The sequence below is a fragment of the Aythya ferina genome (assembly GCF_964211825.1).
Source record: "Aythya ferina genome assembly, chromosome: 6".
Classification (NCBI taxonomy): Eukaryota; Metazoa; Chordata; class Aves; order Anseriformes; family Anatidae; genus Aythya; species Aythya ferina.
In genome coordinates, this window is record NC_140303.1 from 14497957 (window position 1) to 14519305 (window position 21349).

Consider the following 21349-nt stretch of genomic DNA (forward strand, 5'->3'; position numbering starts at 1 on the left):
TGCAATGGAAGAGAGCAGTGCCACAAAGGCATTTAGGTTCTGATTTAGATCTTCAGCTCTGCAGGTTGGATGTGTTTTGCTTAAAGTTATATTCTGAGTCTCTGGATTGAGGAAAATATATGTTCTTCACTGAAGATTCTTGTTAATCATTAATCTGAAAGACATACACATCACAAAATCCCATCTTCTTCCTGGGAACTTGATTGAAGCTCTTGCCCAAGATGCAGTTTCCTGCCCTTGAGATCCATGTTCAAAAGCTGTCTGTGAAGCATGCGTCAGACTGCTTAGGGTGGAAAAACTGCGCTGTCTTCAGATCAGTACGTAGAAGCCTACTGAAACTGTGCTGTCTAGCCAACTTCTTTACTGGATATTAGAATTAGCATATGGAAGGAAACAAGTCACTTTGTTGCTAGCCCTTTACTACTGTACTCGCAGATAAAATCCACTAGCTTTTCACAAGATGTGTGGAAACAGACATAGGGTCTATTTAATTGCCGCCACACACTTAAATTTCAGAATAGTTCTTGTATTGACCGAAAATGCAAATGAATTCTGGTTAATATTGCTTAATGTTTGCATTGTGTAGTCCAGTGCTCGATAGAGACTGATTCAACTTCACTTTCATCTTCATCTAAATGAGAAGACTTAGTAGCCATCAAAAACATGGAAGTGGAACTTTATCTCTGCTAATAAGGCTAGAGTTCTGAAGCCATGCAGGTCACCTCAGGGTAACACTTAGAATATACTGCAGAATTACTCAGTTTTTCCTGCTTCTTGTTTGCAGTTTGATGATGGCTTTTGTTCATTCCTACAGCTGCAGCCATGTTGGTTTTTATTTTGCTTTTCTCTCTCTTTTTTTTTTTTTTTTTTGTTAGATTGAAATGAACCTTGAGGTTGGACAAATGACAGCTGCTTCTGAACTTCGATACTAGTTCTGTAAACTGAACACTTCAGGCTCAATTTCGGATTTTCTTTTTTAGTAAACAATTGAATAGTTTTGAATTTAGAGCTTTTTGTCAACCTGCTTAATATACAAGAACCTGAACTTGAGAATAAAGAAATGTTAACTTAAAAGAACCTTAATGGGTTCTTTTTTTTTTTTTTGGCTAGGTTTTCTGAACTGAATTGCAACTAAATGTTTGAAATACCTGAGTTTGCTGTTGATAATGAGATAAGCTGAGGACTTCATGGTGTGCTTGCTAAATTTCTGTGCTTTTCTTGCTGCTTCCATCCTAAATATGGCTAAGAGTTTAGATCTTCCTACAACCCATTTATTTCTTTCTTTTTGCTTTCCCTCCCTGCATTCTCCAGCACTGATTTCACAGACTTCAGCTTCTATTTCCGTGTTAACAAATACCGTTTTTTAAATTTCTGTGCAGTATTTCCCATTGCTAGTGCGATGATTGATTCCTTTGCCTCATTTCTATGCTGCAGGGTCTGTCCTGCAATCCCTAGCTGTAGGTCAGTTCTCACATACCTCTTTACCTGTCTGCAGACTTTCCCTGTTAGAGGAAGTTTGTCATGTGGGTTTTTTCACTCTTTCTTCCATCATATTTTGCCATTTTCTCAGCTAAATAGCTTTTCCCCACAATGGTTTTGGCAGTTGCTTAATGGCATCTGTAACACCTGTTGACTTATTTCCCTTATTATGCTTTTATCTGGAACTATACCGCCTTTTAATTATTTAGAATAGTAAGTGAAGGAGTAATACTGAAGTCTCATTTGTGTGAAAGGAAGTGAAGGAAACTTATAATGGTATATCAGAAAGTCATGAAGAGTTTCGATGTGGACTTCTCCTTAGGTAGGGAGAGGGCACAGAACTCATCACACTTGTAAATTTCATTGTAGGGTTTTTTTTTTTTTTTTAATTTAAAAGAATTGTTGAGTGACAAAGTAATAGCTGCAGACCTGACAATGTTTACTACAAATTTTTTGCAGTAGTTATAAAACTTATGTCTGTAGTATAAGAGAATGCAGAAGGCTTTGTCCTTCAAATTTGTGTACCATTAGATGACTGCTTTGCTTACCTAAGCTATTTAGCAAATGGTAGGTGTAAAGAAAATGAACTAATTTTTGCAACACCGTAATTTAAGTTTCTTGTGGCCAGCACTGCAGAGGAGTTGATTTGAATTAAAAATGTTTTAATTTGCTGGAATTAAGGAACTTGAACATCTTGGACTTTCTGAGTTTTTGTTTGGGTTTGGTTTTCTGAGCTGTTATCCTACCAGGGGATCATGTTAAATTACCAGAAGCAAATGAGCAAGTAGTTCTTCTATATTTATGTGAAATTGATAGCCAAGATTGTCTTTCAGTGGGTAAATACATGGTGGTTCTGTGCATCTTTTTTGAATACGATTTGAGTCTTTTGAATATTCTCAATGAAACATAAACAAATATTTGAAGCCCCTGAGATATGTTGTGTTTGTATCCATTTTTTTTTTTTAAATTGCAGCAATGTATAGGGGAGAGCCTATGAATGTTCCTACTGAGGAAGAGGCTGACCAAAAAAGAAAATCTCAGTGGCATGGCTAGAAGCCAGGGAAGCTGGTCACATCTGACTCTTTCTCACTTTTGGGGTATTCCACTTCTGTAAAAAACTTCGGTTAGAATTCTCTTTGTCAGGGAGTTTGGCTGTGGTGTTAGTCTCAATCTGTGCTTTTCCTGTGGCTCTTTCTGCAGCTTGCTAATTTTGTTTTCTCATGGTGTCTGTTAGCAGATATTTCTTTGGAGTTCTTACTTTCCTTTCTGAAAGCTTTAATTTCAAATCTTTGATCTTGCAACTCCATTGATAACTATCTTCAACACTAATGCTTATTTTGCAGTATTAACAACAGTTCAGAAAATTTCAGGAAAATTGAAAGATGACTTTTCAGTGTTCCATGTTTTAGGATTTAGACTTAGGACTATAGACAACTTTCCTTCTTTTTCTTCTTCCCAGTTTTGTTGTATCACAGTTCTCTTCTGTGAGGTATCCAGTTCAAAGGTATGTGTTCTCACACTATGATTTCCTTTTTCAGTTGTAGATACAGGACTTGGATGTTAAGAGCCCCACACACCAAGTCAGCATTTCTACATGTTTAATTTTGCTCTCCAGTCCTATTGCTGGACTGCCTTAGCTTAAATAGTCTTAAGAGGTGCCTCACTGTACAATTGGAGTAGAGTACGTGATACCTGTTGTAACATCTGTCTCTCAGTAATACTGCAATGACTTGTGAAGATGTGGTAATTGCATGTTATTTTCTCACATTATGGACTTTGATTTGTATTGTGTATACTCTGTTTGTATTTTGGTCTAATATTTTGCTTTGTTTGAAACCAGATTGCAGAAAGACTTTGTTTCTAAATAGATTTAGAGTAGTGGGAGATGGATAGGAGGGTTGATGTTTGCCACAAATATTGGTTTAAAGAGATAATCAGGCCAATTAAAACAGATCTAATATTTAAGAACAGTCTGTTTGATGAAACAGCTCCATTGTTTTTCATCAGCCACAGCTGTTGTAACTGTTATCTCTATGGAGGCAGATCTCTTGTTATGTAGGTCACATCAAGGAAAAATAGCAGCTGAAGACTTGCTTCAAGTGTTGTGGAGAAAAATGCAATGAACATGTATGCGTCCCCACTGAAATGTTTTGAAACAGCGAGAGCTGAGTAGTAGTCTTCGGCAGTTTTTATGAAGACATGCTGTAAAGGTGGAAAAGTAAATAAAAATGTATCCAAAATGTCCTTGCATCATCTAAATTAAAACAGTCATTTGAATCCGATTTCATTATAGGAATATCTAAATCAAAGGGGGGAGGGGGGGTAGAGAGTACTTACAGGGTTTGTGGCCTGAAGTATGCAGCTTCCTTTGAATTTAGATAATAAACAGGCTCTTCAGTTTTCATCCTCAGTGTTTGCACAGCAAAATACTCCTGCCAGTTTTTGGTGGGGGAGGCAGGACAGTAGTAGCTTCTGCTGCTTCAGTTTTGAAGCTGTCTGTTGCAGTTGCCTTGCAGATGATGTGAGCTACTACACGCACTTCCTTATTTTTTTCACGTCCTCTCTTTCCCCTTGGTAAAAAGAGAAGCTTCTTGAAAAGGAAGAATAATAATTCAGAAGAAGAATAAATAGGGAGAGTATGGCAGCTATTTCTCTGACAAATAACATGTTTGATGTAACTTTGGAAGCAAATGTAATTTGTAAGGAATGACATGTTGCATTAGCATGCCACATTCCCCCATGGTACAGACAAAAGGAATCGTTTTGAAATCTTGTGATACAAAGAGACCCTTCAGCATGCTGACTGGTAGTAGTCAGAGACTGTCTTTGATGCAGGACTGTTCAAGTGCATGGTAACTCAAAAATTGAGCTTTGTTGCTGCTCCCTGAGAGCAGATCTATACTCAGCTCAGTACTGAGATTTTGTTTGGTGTTGGTGCAAGTAGAAATAGTAACCTGGAAGAGGTTTCTTGGCTGGTTTATGTGAATGGGTCTAATTATAATGCTAATAATCATTTCCTTTTAGTTGAAATACTTTTCCCAGTTTTCACAGTTTTGTGTATGTTTCTAATGCAATATTTATATGAGCATAGTTAGTATAGAATATCAGTTGACGTACGTTTGGAAGACTGGTATTCTATGAGACCGAAATGTTGCCCACACCACTGACAACTATGCCTAACACATTTTATTAGTCTCTATACATCTTTAATAGACTGAAACTGCCCAGATAAATGAATTCTGGACGTATAATGCTAATGGTTTTATTTCTGACTAACAATCTGACAGTAATCAGGCACAACTTCTTTTGCATGTAAATTACTTTATGTAGAGTACAAATAGCAATGTTATTTCTACTTTTAGTGCAGAACTTATCCTAAGGCAGTCAGGAATATCTCCAAATGCTGTTTGGTGTGTTTTAGCCCCTTGTTTTAGGCCTCTGTATTCTTTATAGGTAAGATTAATGTGATTAATTATGATTCTTTCAGATAGAATTCTGTGAGGAGTAGATAGATAGTAAGTTTTACATCACTGCGATTTGTGAATTTATATTTTACATCTGGAGAAGCCAGTAACAAATAGTATGTGCGCAAATCTGTACATGTATATCTGAGGCTTGGGTCTTTCAAGCTTGTTGTTCTCATGCCTCACTTCCTATTCTGAGGAGCCTTTATTTATGGAGTTGACACTTAGCAGTCTTACACTGCAATTTTAAAGTATTGTTGATAGATGTACATTTTTGTTTCCAACTGTATTCTTTCTCCTTGTTTTACTTCCTGTCCTTGTTACTTATAATCCTTTCCAGTAAAAGTTCGCATTATTATCTAAATTGCTCTTAGAAGTGATGTCAGTGCAAACACCAGAAATGTTTGAGGTGTGGTAGAAGGTCTAGTGTCAGGCAAGTATGAACGTAGTTACCAAGCAGCATGTAAAGGGAGGAGATGCATTGATTATCTTGTAAAATGTAAATGATTACTTAATGAAAGTTGACTTACGGAGCTAAGCGTTAGATACACAGCAGATTCGTGAAGAGTTGAATTATATGCTGGGTAGTTAATAAAACATGTCAGCTTACAGTGTCTCTTGAATTCAAGTAGGTGAAGGGGAGAGGATTAATGTATGAATTCTAACCTCAGCATTAAATTGAAGAAATTCAGCACAGATTTTCTTTGTTAGCCATTGGCAGGTATGAGGAATCTTATCTATCTTTTTATTCTAAGCTGTCATCATTTAATGACTGTTGCGCCTTTGAGGGTATAAATAAATGGTGGTGTATGAGTACAGACATAACATCTGTGGCACACGAATGATTTTTAGGGAAACCATAAAAACACATTTCACTCCGTGTTAAAACTGAATAGAAATTGGAAATGCAAACTGAACTTCTACCTTAAAAGTGTCTTTTTTATGTTTAATAACACAGTAGTTCTGGTTTGATATGACTTATTGTAGGCAATTAAAATAATTAAGCTTTCTGACTTACTTTCTAATCAAGTGTTTTTATTCTAGCTGACAAGTCAAGGCCACCTTCATCGAGCCCTTCCAGTATTATTCGCCGGACTTCCTCGTTGGACACGCTTGCTGCTCCCTACCTTGCTGGACAGTGGCCTCGTGATAATCATGGACAAGCTGTTCCGTGTATGAGAGACAAAGCCACTCAGGTAGGCCAGTTTTTTTTTATTTAAGAATATTTAAATCCAAAGACAAGTTTTAAATGTATGAATGCTATTTCCTTGAAAGCATTCACTTTGGCTTTCTTGCTTACAAGTTCGTGTTCACTTGCAAATTGCAGGAATTCTACAGTTGCAATTACCTATGTGTTTTATTTGCATTCTCTAAGAAAAGACCATTAACTGTGGTGTTTGTTACAAGTTCCACTTTCTTATTATCTCACAGCAGCAGTAGTGCATTGCACGTCTATTTTCTCATTGCTCTTACTGCGTGCAATACACTGGGTTGCATTGGTGTTAAGTACTATTTAGTTTTAATTTATACAAAGGAACTTAAAGTAACTCCTTGTGTTTATGTCTCTCTCTTAAAAAAAGCTTCTGTAATGCCTTTATAAAAGTTATTGTAGCCTTTTCTGTGATAGGCTGAATATCATAGTGTTTAATTCCCGATTATTTTGGTGCGGTTGGACAGTGGATTTCCCTGATTTGTAGAGTAAAAGAGCCAAACATCTCAGGTTTTAAATCCCTAATCCTAGTGCATTGTTTCAACAACAAGTGGTCTCCACTAGTTCTAAAGAATATAAGAGAAGGGTAGTGGGAAGGTAAACTGGCAGCATCTGGGACATCCTTGAATTTAGCCTGCCTTCAGTTTGGTAACAATAATGGAAATGCAAGTACAATAGATTTCAGTGTGTTGTCTACTCAGATGTGTTGGATGTTGAGTAGGTGATGTCTGCTCTACAGTTGTTACTGTATGGCCTTTTCAAGGTCTGCAACATTTTGTGCTAAGGACCTCAGTCCAAAGAACATCTTAGTAGAAGAGGAGGACGTTTCATAAGGGATAATGCCCATGTGGATAAGGTAAAAATAGAAACTGGTGAAGAAAGAAGAACAGAGAAACAGGTTTTCTCTATTAGAAAATAAATAGATAAAATGGTTGGAAAATTGGGTAAAAGGGGTAAGCAAGTCCTAATAAGAGGAGGAGTATGGAGGAAGGAATATGGTACATGAGGAATTGCTATTCATGCATAGCTTATGTTTTTTAGTAGAAGGGCTTATATATATAATGTATTTGCAAAGATTTGTGGGAACAACATTAGGTATTTCCATGTGATGAGTATATTTGACGGTTATTGATGTTAGAATAGTGCTGAAGGAAATAACGATCTGATGCACTTGCTGATTTAAAATTTATCTAACCAGCAGAAAATCCTGGGATATGGACATAAATCTGTATCTCCAAACCTTTTGTTGATGTGATACTGACAAGGCTTTGTGGCTTTTAATCTTCTGTGCTTGAAAGCAAGCATTTGAGTTAGGACCAAGTTTCAAATGTAATTGACAATAATAGCTAGCTTTCCAAGATGGTATCTCTCTCCAGTTGTACAGTTTAGTGTTTCTGAAGATGAGATGATTTGATCAAGTGTCACTTTGTAAAAGTATCATGGCTCCAGTGTGTGATTTCAGATTTTGTGAAGTCTGGCATCCAGATTTACTGAATTCTAACTGATGTCACAGTCTGAGTCATGGTAACAAAGGGAATGTTGTTCATATGTTGCAGGTGCAAATACATACCCAGTTATATACTAATTTATAGGAGTTTGGAAATCGCTGTTGAAAATTACATGAAACACTTGTTTCAGAACTGTTACGTTTCATACTGAGTGTGAAAAGAATGACCACAAGTACCTTCATATTCGAAACGAAGGATGCCACATCTAGCAAAAACTGGTGGTTAAGGTTTATTTTTACATAAACATGACAGTGCTGCTGGAGGAACCATCAGCAGTATTATGGCTGAGTGAAATGAGTATGTTCTGATTTCAAAAGTTTAGGGAACAGGAATTGAATCTACTAAGATATAAAAGATTTTCCAGTTGAGTAACAGGGGGATCTTGATTCTGAAGGTTTACAGCATTGAGAGTAGAGTCATTCAGGAAGCAGACTGGGTGGAGGCAGCAATTAGTGACACACTTTGGCTTGCAGGCCTTTAGCTATGACCTACGGGCATCTCTAGCAAACTGTGTAAGAGATCACCAGAGACTCTGTATCAGATTCCTGCTTTTACTGTTTTGGATGAAACCTGTCTATAAAACCAGACTGAGTTATGTACATACAGGATGTTATTGAGTGATGAATACGTGTGTAATTGAGTATCCTGTAGTCTGGCTAGAATTCATAGATGCAGTTATTGTTTTAAGTGCTGCTAAAACAGTGATGGGTAGTTTCTGTGTCTTTTCCTTTCAATCTAACCTGTTTCGCTTTGCCTGTAATTGTCAATACAGTTATATCAAAATACAAATTAAAATGAGACAGTTGCTTTGGAGTTCTTGAGTTGCTACAGAATAATATATCAAAATATATGAATAATGATATATATTATGTGTTATATGTGTGTTTTATATATATAACATATTCTTATATAATTATTCATATATTATATAATTCTATAAGAATAATTAGAGGCCAGAACTTTGTAGTGGAAATTATGACTTTTATGAAGTGTTCCAGTATCTGTGATAAATCTAACATCAGTTACATTTCTTGTGACTGTGTGAAGACCCATGACCAAAATTAGTATGCTTAATCTTGGAGGGTTTACATTTAATTGCTTGTGAAGGCCATTCTGGATGTGGTTATGTAAGAACGCAAACTTTGCCCATAAAGTTTGCAGTATTATCACAGGCTTGTTTGTGTGTTATGCTACCTTAAATAAAATTTGTCTTAATGATACTTTGAATTTCTCAAAACACTTTCACCATGGTATATGTGTGGTTTTCTTTACTAAATGTTAATGCGTTCATTGATTCAGTGAAATTAGCTTAGTATTTTGTGTGTTGGTTTCTGTTTGGCCAAGACACCTATGAACCTGAAGCCCTCTGAGGCATTAATTTGATTTGCCGCTTTGCAGTAGCTCCAGTGGTGTTCTGAGTGGTGCTCAGAAAAGATGCCCATCTTTTTCTCAGTCTGAGTTGAAAACGATTTTAAAGCTGTGCAGGCTTTCCTACCTACTGAACTACTCTATGTGATGCATCAAAAATACCAAGTTCAGCATCTGTGTGGGAAATAATATATACCATCTTCCCCAAATTCGATACTGTCCAACTCGTTCTTCAGAGCTCATCTGGCTGTTAGTACTGCCTTATCAATTTTCAGTAAGGTAGAAATGAATCTAGCATATAGCTGTATTAAAGCAGGTCTGAGAGTTTGTGAATGCATAGTTTCACTTGACATGCTCATACTTTCTTTGTCAGAAAGGCTTCTAATCAGTGACTGCTTTTCGCTCACAGTTCTGAATCTAGCACATCATAACACGGTTCTCTTCTATTTGTATCAAAATATTCTTCCCAAAAGTAGAAAAGTTGTTTTTGTTTTGTTTTTTAAATCTGTAATCTCCTTGTTACAGACTGAAAGTGCCTGGGCTGAAGAATATTTAGAAAAGAAGAGAAGCTCACACAAACGTTCAGCATCATGGGGCAGCACAGATCAACTCAAGGAGGTTAGGAGTGCTATTATTTGAAATACCTTAGGATTAAGTTTATTGCTGGCGCGCACTGTTAAATGAATTTTCAGGAAGGAAGGTGTGAATATTATTTTACTTACTACAATGCCCAAGCTTTATACAATAAGCAATCTGTTCATTTGGTATTGATTTCTTACAGTAATACAGGACTGTTACAATTTTTAAACCTGAAGCTGGGGATAAGGGGAGTGTCAAATGCAGATAACATTCTTTGTCAGAGGAAGAAATTCAGCAGTGACCAAACTAGTTCATATATTTCAAGTGCTTTCATTGAACCTGAGATATCTTCTGGGCTTGAGCTTAAATGGTAGCTAACATGTTAAGTTTGCAAGAACCTGAACGTAATTTTGTGCTGCCATTAATTATAAAAGTTGCGGTAGTAAAGAATTTTAGCGAAGTACTAGAATAAATTAATGAAACTGCGCATAGCTGAACGTATCTGGTGAAATCTAATGTGATTTTTTTTTTTTTCTTTATTAGATTGCAAAATTGCGTCAACAATTGCAGAGAAGCAAACACAGCAGTAGGCATCATCGGGATAAAGAAAGACAGTCTCCATTTCATGGTAACCATGCAGCCATCAACCATAGTCAGGTAAAGCTGTGCTCTTCTGGGACGTGTTTGGTATTAATACTGGTTTTAGATGATTTCAAGGTTGTGATTTGTCTTACAGGGAACATAAAAAATATTATGTACTTCTAAATTTGTTGTGGGTTTAGGTGGATTCTATGAAAAAACTACATTTCCTTTGACTGCCTAAAGTGTGTAGGGTCCAGGATCATTTTGTTACTTGGCTAGATTTGCTTGCAGCTCTGTGTTCTAAGTTCATGAATTTCAGATAGATTTTTCCTTAAAAGCAGGACACTAAGCTTGTATTTACATGGCCTATGCTTAAGGATAACAGGTAAATTTAACCTAAACCCATGGATTATCTTTTTCATTAAGTGTTGCTGTAAAAATAATGAATTTGCATGTAGAGTATGGCATGGAGCAAACTGGCAGTACAAAGATACAGACTCAAAACTGTAGCTAATGCTGATCACATTTTCTCTAGACTATTGCACTTGTTTAATCCTATGATCAACAGGTTTAGAGAACTTACCTGACAAAAGGATGGCAACTTTTTTTTTAATGTACTGTATTATGCTTGTTTTATATACTGTATTAAAAGTGTTTATGTTCTTAATGGCTGCATTCAGCCTTTTATTTTCTGCAATTTATCATGCTTTGATACTTAGAGTAGTAATTTTTTCAAAAATTGCGATTGTTAGTCCACCACATGTTCTGTATGCAGTTGTAGTTTTATCTTGAGACTTACTGCAGTCAGGTTCACAGGGAGGTAATATTTCTAGCTGAGTTGGTAGCAGATGGTGAAATACTACATTCTTTTAGACACAAATCATTTTTCAGGTCTATTTTGCTTTAGTAAGTTTAAATAATCAATAGGAAAATTTGGTCAGTTTTTCAGAAGAAAATTTTCTTCTTCCACTGATTACTCATGAATGTATATTTATAGTCTAACACCTTTTTTAACGGTTACAAAAGGAACAAATGTTGTATTTGCCTTGTCAGTTGATGTAGTTGAAAGAAATTGTTACTGCTGATACTGTAAATTGACAAAGTACTTCAGCTGTGAATCTTCTCTGCAAACTTAATATTCCCAATTGCTCCTAAAATTCAGTTAGCATTATTTTAATAAAAAATGTACTTTGTTGGCTGCTTCCTTTCTGTCCTTCCATTCTCCCAGAAATAGTTTAGGTCAGGGGGGGAAGCTATCACAACGTCAGCATAAGTCCTGCTGTATGGGTACTCTCCTATTTTGAAAAAATATGAAATGAAAAGTACTAAGAAGAACCATACGTACAATCTTGAGGAGATATGTTCTTTTGTGCTTAGAAAATAGGTGTCTGAGTGAACCTTTGATACTTCAATACTGGAAATAAGAAAGTAGTACAGTGTTTTGAGTTCTTTTGCACTGTTCTTAACTACTGTTTGTATAAAAATCAGTAGCATTTTTTCTGAAACCTAACTTATTTACTGTTATAGTTCATTTAATTAAGATTCATGAATATTCAGTATATAAGTGCATCTTAAATTCAATTTATTAGTTCAAATTCTATGCTACTAGCAAGCATTTTGTGTTTAGGATTTTTTTTTTTTTTTTTTTTTTTTTTTTTTTTTTTTTTTTTAGAATTAGATTTTTGATAAACTTCAGGAATTATTCAAATGCTTTAAATGTCCAAACAGAAACTGTTTTTTCTTACTCTTCTATGTAGTGGAGTATTAACCTAGAAGCTAGAAAGGAGAAGAGTTTGAATATGAAGCAAGCTGCCTAGTTTGACTTCCCACATTTGATCTGGTTTAAGCATGGGTGCAGTAGAACATGCTGTACAGTAGAACATGCTTAGTGGTTGCTGTAGCTTAAATCAAAATAAGAAGACAAATAGATGAGTTCTGTTTTTTTTCTTTTTTTTTTTTTTGATGAAATTTACTACAGTTGACAAAAGGTCTAAAAAGAAATAATACATATGTGGATAGTCAAATACTTGCTGCAAGTATTTTATCCAAATCTGTAAAAACTCTGAAGACTTGTTCTATACTTACAGAGAATTGAGACATTTCATGAACAGCAACAGAAAATTAAAACAGAGGGACATTTGTTGTAGGCACTTAGCTACATTGGAGAATTGCATGCTATTGAACAGATTTTACTTGGTAGTTCACAAATCCATAAACTTACGTAGATAATCTTCTAGCTGTTCTAAATTAATGTCAAAAATGATCAGAGATGCTACTATTCTGAAAGATACCAGATAAAAATTCTACATACAGAAACTTGTGGCATCATAATGACGTTATTATGCTCATGAAATTTTATCTACTGTATGGAGGATTTTTTGCATTCTACCAAATTTTAAAGTACGTAAATAAAATATTGCACAACGGATATTTATTTTTTGGGCTTGTGAAACAGACTATGAAATATAAACTGAGGAAAGCAGCTTTTCTGGCATTGTGTTATAGAACAAACCATTGTTTTTCTTAGTAAATTTTGTGCCAGCTGTCATGAGCCACTTGTGAAGGGAGGAAGCTACAGAAGGCTTCAAAGAGTAAGCGGAGGGCTAGATTAATGGCATTTATAGGCAGCTTTCTCAGTCAGAGTGAAAATTTGTAAGTGCAGGCTTCAAGGGCAACGTTCCTAAGCTTCTGGTTCTTTCCTAGGGAACCGCTGAACTGGAATTTCTGGCATCAGCTCAGTTCCTTCAAGATTTGTGGAAAAGACTGCATATAAATGCTTGCAGTTAGTGATGATTTTTTTTACATTTCCAAATAGAAGGAAACTTGCAGTTGTTGATTCTATAGGATCATACAAAAATTTCTGAGCTCAAGGAATTGAATTCCTGCTAAAGCTGAGAAACAGTGTTAGGAAGTCACTGTGGTAGTCCCTTCACAGAGACTATATAGACTCTAACCTTTTGGAGATGACTTACTCTTCTAGTTAAACTAAAAGTAGTAATTCCAGTGAATCTATCTCATCTCTTCTTCCCTAATAGTAAACACTTAAGCTTTTTCCACAATTTCTACTAATATTTTCATATACTAGTAGAGTTTATTAGTTAAGTTTTACTAATATTTTTTTAGTGGTTCTTACCACTGATGACTGAGTGTTTAGTTGTACTTCTTCCATGATTTTTTTTGAGAAAGAAATTCATGCAATCTTCACGGACTAAGCTTGTTACCTATTCCTATCCCTTTACTCAGAATAAGGAAATACTTGGTGGTAAAATCAAGTTTGTGCTGCTGGCTTTTTTTCAAAAACAATTGGATATTTGTGTGTGTATGTGCGTGTGTATGTTTTTCCTTATGCCTAGTGTTTCTTTCCACCTCTTTTTTACAGGAAGAGGCGTTTACACAAAAATCATAGCCTCATTGAGTGATCTCAGGATGCTTCTGAGAGTGTTGGATTTTGCATTTATTATATTGTTACTTGGTGGTAAATCTGTGTTTTTTAAGAAAAAAAACCCTGGTTTGATTTATTTTTTTCCTCATTAATATAATGCAGAAACTAAAAATGAGGCCAGAGGTGAGGCTAGATGGAAAAAATAAGTAGATAAGGTTTATTAAAATAATTCTTCATCTTCAGTGTACTTGGCTGAAGTTACTCTGTTACTTGGTGTTAACTATCAAGCCCCCCCTTTCACTTTTCTGGAAAGCATATTTCTTTACTGTCTTACCAGTAGGTTGATCCTAACCAACCACTGATATGAGACCAACTGTACATAGTTTTCAGTGGATATTTTTTGTTTTGTTTCACTCTTACCATCTTATGTAGGTAGAAAATTTTAATTTTAGGATGGAATTACTGTGCATAATTCAACTTCAAGGTGATCTGATGTTAATATATGGAAGTATCAAAAGACCTTGGATTCTGTTTCAAGTTCTGTTGCTTGTTGGAAAAATTGGAAGAAGTTAGAGCATATTTCTGAAATGCCTGTGAAAAGTACAGATTTGTCATCACCCATATTTTGTATCTCATGGGCTTACACTGTACCCTTAAGTTTCAGAACTCTGTTCTGCACTAAACTGCCAGGCAGCATGTTAATATGCAAATGCTATAATTACTACCCTTTGTTTGACACCTTGGCTGGTTTCGTGTGTTCCAAAATCTGCAGATGAGAGTAGTCAAAAGCATCCTGTGTTAGTAACCTATTCCTGTATGTCACAGGTTCCATGCAGACCTTTGTGAAGGCAGTACTTCACATGTGAAGGTTGTTCTGAGGCTAGTTGTTCCACACCTGTGGTGGTGCCTCCTTCTCTTTCTACTCTTTGGCAGTCCAGGTTAACAAGTCACCTTCTCTTCCAAAAGAAATGTTCTGTGCATGTCTGAAACGTGTTGTATCAAACCTAGTGAGCTTTCTTGAGCAATTTGTGCTTTTCTACTTTAAGCACTTCAAATAGTGCTGTGGTTCTAGGAATTTGTGGTAGACGATCATGATTAAATGCTGGAGAATTCCCAGATTTAGCTAATGGCTACTGAAATCTTAGACACTCTAGCATACATCATTCTGCTTTCTACATTTTAACAAGTTTGGTTTGTCGTAAGAATGTCTAAATGAAATAACTGTATGTAACCAGTCTTTAGTACCTAAATTTGTGCTGATATACCTGTATTACAAACAGGTATTGACCTGTATTTGTTCACCTGATTGTTGATCCAAGGCTTTGTTTGGAACAGTTTTATCAGGGGTGGTTTCTCAGACTTTTTTATTTGCTCTTCTCCAGTAGCTTCTATTTTCTCTTTTTAATCTTAAGGCAAGACTTCTCAAAGTCTTTCCAAGTTTGGTAATTCTAAGAATGTTGAGGTTTTGTTGACATAAACAATGAGTCACAAGCATTTCCTGAAGAGAATTTTTGCAGTCCTTTGCAAGCCCCACTTTATAGCTATTCTAATGTTTCAGTAAGGCAAAAACAATATAATTCATAAGTGATTTTCCTACCTTAGAGATCTGTGATTTTAAGTCTGCATGATAATACATGCCTGTGTTAAGAACTCATGTTTACATTAATTTTTCTAAGGTCATCTCCAGTCCACACAAATTTTACATGTTTTTTTTAAAATTGACATGTCAAGTCACAGTGCTTTGGTGTCTGTCTATGTACAGTCTTGGTACTTAAAGGGAAGAAGAAAAAAACATTTCTGAAGACAGGTGAGAAGGCTACCTTCCTTCAACCAGTAGAGATGTTCTCAATCTCAGCATATGTGGCCATTGAAGAATTTGCACAGGAGTTTTACTGTCTTTTTTTTTTTTTTAAGTATAGTTTTTTGTTTTGTTTTGTTTTTAAAGTTCAGTGATCTGGACTAAGAGTGGTGCTATCTTGCCTTTGTGGAATATTTTTTCTTTCTGTGCTTGTCATGGTATTGTAGGTGACGCCAGGCTTCCATTAAGGCATAATTTTAATTAAATTACAAGTGATAAATCTGGCAGAGAAGGAAGTGAAATTACGGTATAGTTCATGCCAAAAGGAATGGGAATATGTTTTAAAGGCTTCAGAAGTACTTGCATTTGAATGTTCACTGTTAAATTTTCACTTGCAAAGCAACATAGAGCTAGAGGCAGACCGTATCAAAGGGAAGTTTTGAAACTACATTGTTGAAAGGCTAGAAATTGGACTTGGAAAAAAAAAAACACTTCAATTTAAGGCATCCATTTTAACACAACCACTATAGTTTCATGTGAGTCTTTGATACTGGAGAGTAAATGATCCTTTAAACTGAACGTTTACGTTCAGTTTAAAGGGTCATTTTTGAGTAGAAGTAATAACTACACCTTTTAAGTAAATCTATGTTGCTTTCTGTCTCTGGTTCTTCAGGCTCCAGTCCCAAAGAGTGCTCTTGTTCCTGTGATACCTATTACCAAATCAACAGGATCGCGATTCCGAAACAGTGTAGAAGGACTGAATCAAGAGATTGAGATAATTATTAAGGAGACGGGAGACAAAGAAGAACAGCTTGTTGTATGTATCTGCCACCATGACTGCTTTCTGTAATGATTTTATTTTTGTTTTGAAGTTAAAAGCTTTATTTTGCACAGTTCTTGAATTAAATTTATTAGAAAAGCAAAATTCCAGACAAAAGTTACTTGAAAAGTCTTGTGGAAAGCAAAAAGAGGAGTTAAAACTTGAAAAAGAAGACAGAAAGACAGAATGTCTGGTTTTAGAGATTCTGTAATTACTTTTTATTTCTTTTGCCTGATCTGAAGAAGTGTGTCCATCCCAGCTGAAGCATAACTTACCTGTTCTTTTATATTCAGGTATTTTCAGAGGTAAATTTGCTGATAAAGCATCAAAAATACAGGGCATGAAGACACTTAAGGGACTGTACTATCTTTCATGTGAGCAGAGCCTTAGAGAACTGGGATTGTTCAGCTTGGAGAAGAGAAAATTCAGGGGGACCTTATCAATGTGTAGAAATACCTGATGGGAAGGAATAAAGAGGGAGCAATACTCTCCTAAATAGTGCCCACTAGCAGTAGAAGAGGCAGTGGGCACAAATACAAAACACGAAATTTAATTTGTGTGCTCTAAGTAGAGGTTTTGGAGTTCACTGTCTGTGGAGGTGCTTAAAACCTGACTGGACTTGGGGCAGCCTGCTCTAGCTGCCTCTGCTTGAGCAGGGGAGTTGGACTAAACGATCTCAGGTCACTTCCAACCTCAACATTTCTGTGATTCTCTGAAGTCTTGAGAAATGTTGTTCTTTGTTTTCAAAACTTGACTTAATCTATCTTCTGTTGGAGTCCTTTGTAATGAATTTTATACTTCGGTTTTATGAAATATGGGGGGAAAAAAAGTCAGCACTACTGGGTTTAAACAATTTACCAACTGGATCAGAGCAGTTGACTGATACCCTTTATTTTTAACAGCCTCAAGATATTCCAGATGGGCACCGTGCACCACCTCCATTAGTTCAGCGTAGTAGTAGTACTCGCAGCATTGATACCCAAACGCCTGGTGGAGCGGACAGAAGTAGTAATAATAGCAGCCGGTCCCAATCAGTATCTCCAACCTCATTTCTTACCATCTCTAATGAGGGCAGTGAGGAAAGTCCATGTTCTACAGATGATCTTCTTGCTGACTCCAGAGATAAAGGTACTGTGTAACTTTAAATGTTTAACAATGCTAAAATTTAACTCACTACTGCGTAGGTGAACATGTAGTAATGGAGGGCTGTTGTTTCCCACATCCATGGAGAAATGTTAAAAATATCTTTTTCTTTGCAAATGAATCATTTATTCCAAATTGCTCTAATTACCGTGTGTGTTCACATACTTGGTATTCTGTAATTGAAGCTTGATAGGTAAGTGAGGACTGTCCTTCCCAAACAAGATTTTTTAAGGAATATATTCAATATATAATATATAAGCGGGAATATATAAGCAGGAGTATACAGCGAGAGGTGGAACAGCTGTTAGTCCTTTTGGTTCTGTCAAGATTGTTTTTGTTTTGTTTTTTACCAGAAATCTCCTGAGATACAACATAATCTTACAATTTAAGAGGAATTTGTACTGGTTTTGTTTGGTGTATGGCTCCTGCCCATTTCTTCTGACTAGATGATGACAGTACAGGACCACAGTTTCAGATCAGCAGTTAAAAACTGAAAATGTCCCGGAATTAACAGTTTGCAGAGTAACCTGTGTATGATACAAAGAAAGGGATTGAGACGAGGAAGCTTGCTTGCAAACAAAGATTTGGAAATAAATGATTTATTTTTTTAATCTTATAACATTGATAAAACAAAATGGGGTTTAATTTAAGGGTCATTTTTAGATACACTTCTTGTAGTGTTTTTATAATGATGTACTTAATTTTTTTGTCGTGTGACATATTTCAGTGATCATTTACTGTTCTTGCAGAGAATGGGAATAATTCTCCCTTGCCGAAATATGCTACCTCACCAAAACCCAACAACAGCTACATGTTCAAGCGTGAACCACCAGAGGGCTGCGAAAAGGTGAAAGTCTTTGAGGAAAGCTTGTAAGTCAATCTTTAATACATAGGAAATAACATTTAACATTGAGAGTTACCCGCTGGTTTACTGATTTTTGTGTCAGATCAAAATTATTAGCCTTATTACTAAAACCATACTGATAGCCAGGTCTCTGTTTTGCATGACTGTATACTGTATCATTGCTGGAATTGTGTGTTAAAATCAAAACTTCAGCATACTGTTCAGTTGTGTTGTGTTTTTAAGATTATTTTACACCTAGTAGCTTAGGCTTCTGCTAGTTTTATTTGTACTATCTTTTCCCTTCTCTTTTTTCAGGCTAATTCTGAAAACTTTACTTACTGACCATTTTAAAACTCAAGGGTCAGTTTCATTCCAAACAATTTTTTAATGGCCAAACCAGCATAATGTAAGACTGTCTCTTACATGGCAAATAGTGGGGAGGAACTCAAATGATAAGGCACAAGGAGTTTTACTGAGAAGCTGTAAATGCAGGTCCATCAGCTAGGTTATGTCACAGCTTGTTAGCTGTATGGCACCTTTTTTTCTTTATTTTTTCCTTTTTTTATACCCTACTGTCCAAAGCCCAGAGAGGTATTACTAGTTGTGGCAAAGTCCTTTCAGCCGCCTTAAGGTGAAGACTCAAAAGCATGTTGAGGTATCTCTGTGTTACTGGGTCCTTCCCCAAATCTGAATAGTACATCCCAGAAAGCTGTTACACGTTAGCGTAGACCACTATCATTCTTGTTGGGCATCTGACCATGCCTATAAAACTTGTGCACAAGTTAGAAATGAGCCCAGTTATTCTGCTTCCTTTAGGCTGGTTGTATCTCTGCTATGTTCCAACATCTTTTAAAGACAAAAACAAAAAATCCCACACACTTTACAAGGAAGGAATATGTGTAAGTAAAATTCCTACCTGTGTAAGCTTTGAGATGATGGATGTGAGAAGCTACAGGTGAGATAGGTTTTAATATAAATGGAGCATTAGTCTTCAAGATAATAGCTAAGTGAATACATCATAAAATTTGGGAACCTCCAGGTATCATACTGAAGCTGCTCAGTGCAGAGTGCTGTGCATTTTAGAAAAAACAGTATAGTTTATAAAGCCATTTCTGAAAGAGGTCTGAATAGTCTTTTCTTTGGGAAAGGCTTCTTCCTTTGTTTTGTGAAACACTAATATACTACTCAGTCCTGCCTCCTCCTCCTACGTCATCATTAAGAAGAATCAGGTTATGCTCAGAATTGTCCTTTGCATGGAATTGCATCACAACTGGGCTGAGTTAATACATTTTTTTGAAAAAAAAAATCCTCTGCCGATTTGTCATTAGATTCTTTTTTTATTTTTATTTTTATTTTTATTTGTTGATTTGATGATTTGTTAATTGATAGTAAATTCTTAAACAAAATTTGTATTGGGGTTTGGATATTATTGTTTAATGTCAAGTGGAGATGATCCTTGTGACTGAGGTCTCAATTTATAGCTCTGAAAGGTGTATGGGTGTCTTAAGCAGTAATGCTACATGAAGTACTACAAAGGCATGGGCTCTGATGTGTAACTTAAAGCATGAGGAACAATGAAGGAAGCAATGCATCAAGAAATGACTTGGATTTAGTGACCAGCTTTAAGTTCTCGGTAGTGTCAAGAACCTGAACTTTGTTCAAGTTCATGTATCACTCTACAGGTGTAGCATGATAAGAGCTTGTTTGTTTAAGCTACTAAAACAGGCGGAAGGTTAACTTCTGCTGTTAGACAGTGGGAGGTATCACTAATGAAACAGATGTCATGTTTTGAGAAGTGTCACTTTGCACAGAGCAGCAGTGCAAAGATCAACAGAAATATCGCTATGAGGATGGTCTGTCTTACGGCAGATGTTAACAGCCCAAGTAAGAAGGAGGGGAGGCATATAGTAAGTTGATGAGTCCATCTTGAAAATGAATTCCACACTGAAAATTAACTGTAGCGTGGTGGCTTCTACATTTATAGATACTCAGAATAATTTTCTTGTTTGTAGCTTCAAAGATGCTTGTAATTGCCAGCTTTGCAAATCTGGTTTCAGAACTGCATTCATCTGGTACTTGGATTACGCACACATAAAATACGTGAATGCAACTTCTCAAAGCTCAGCTTTAATTTGATGTGATTTCTATTTGAAGCTTATGGGATTTTCAACTGGTAAAAAATAAATAAATAAACGAGGTTGATTTCTGTTAAGCTTGATTAGACTGGTAGGATGAAGGTAGAGGTGGATATGGCTTACAAACATTTGGAAAAGAGGGGTAAGTTATAGGCTAAAGGACAACGCTAGCAACGTGAATGAGTGTAAATTTCTGATGGCTATTTTCCAGCAGGAAAGAGAGGCTTTGGAACAGATTCCTTTAGTTTGGTCTTCACGTAGAGTTTGACTATCATACTAGACTTATTGCAGGGTTACAAGTAGACAGAGAAGCCATTCCTATTCCACCCAGGATTTCCCTTTCAGCTTTAGCTTTCATAAAGTGTGACTCTGAGATTGTGAAACTCTGAGTCAGGACCTAAATGTGTGTTCCATGTTTCATTCCCAGGTTACATGTACCTGATTGTGAATATCTCTTTGAGCATACTACATTTTGCTATCTGCATTGAATTTTCTAAATAAGGCGTGTTCATCTTTCATGGAGATCAAGGCCATACACAGATGAACATGCAAAGAAGGCAGAAGTCTTGAAGGGGGATCCCATATGATCATGAACAACCCTGAGATATGTAATATTAGAAACATTGCTATACTAGCTTGCTTTCACAAGGCTTGCTGTATACAGTGTGTCTGTGTGCACATGGGGTTCTTGTTGGTCTGTGAAAGTTTTTGGAGAATGTGATTGAGATTTTCTCATATATTGGATAGAACAGTTCATGGATGCAGTTTATGATCTGCAACATGAAGATCGCAGGTCTTAGATTTTTGGAGACATCCTGCTTTAAGAAAATGCTGTTTATCTTATAAAAGTATCTTATAAAAGCAGTTTAAGCAACCTTGCTGTTTGCCATGTGGCAGGAGTGTCATTAGGACAACAGTGACTAACTGAAATACTTCAGGTCTATACCTAAGCTTGTTGCTGGTGACATGTTCAGCAAGACACATTACCTGCCATTAACATAATTTGTTAAATGTTGTTTTAAAACAGTTGTGTCTAT

The 21349-nt window shown here is 36.1% G+C and overlaps 1 protein-coding gene across 3 annotated transcripts in view; it reads left to right on the forward strand.

Moving 5' to 3' along the window:
* The window catches only part of FAM117B (family with sequence similarity 117 member B), a 29705-nt gene that overhangs the window by 2428 nt on the left and 5928 nt on the right, over positions 1-21349 (forward strand). For 2 of the 3 annotated variants that reach the window (XR_014694531.1, XM_084524356.1), the window contains exons 2-7: positions 5988-6139; positions 9555-9647; positions 10152-10265; positions 16044-16187; positions 17093-17318; positions 18083-18203. Coding sequence is in view for 2 of the 3 variants with exons in the window: in XM_084524356.1 (XP_084380482.1) it covers positions 5988-6139; positions 9555-9647; positions 10152-10265; positions 16044-16187; positions 17093-17318; positions 18083-18203 (850 nt within the window). In the remaining variant the exon portion in view is untranslated. Of the gene's footprint in view, positions 1-5987; positions 6140-9554; positions 9648-10151; positions 10266-16043; positions 16188-17092; positions 17319-18082; positions 18204-20739; positions 21339-21349 lie in introns of those variants that run through there. The other variant, XM_084524357.1, reaches the window with a different exon arrangement.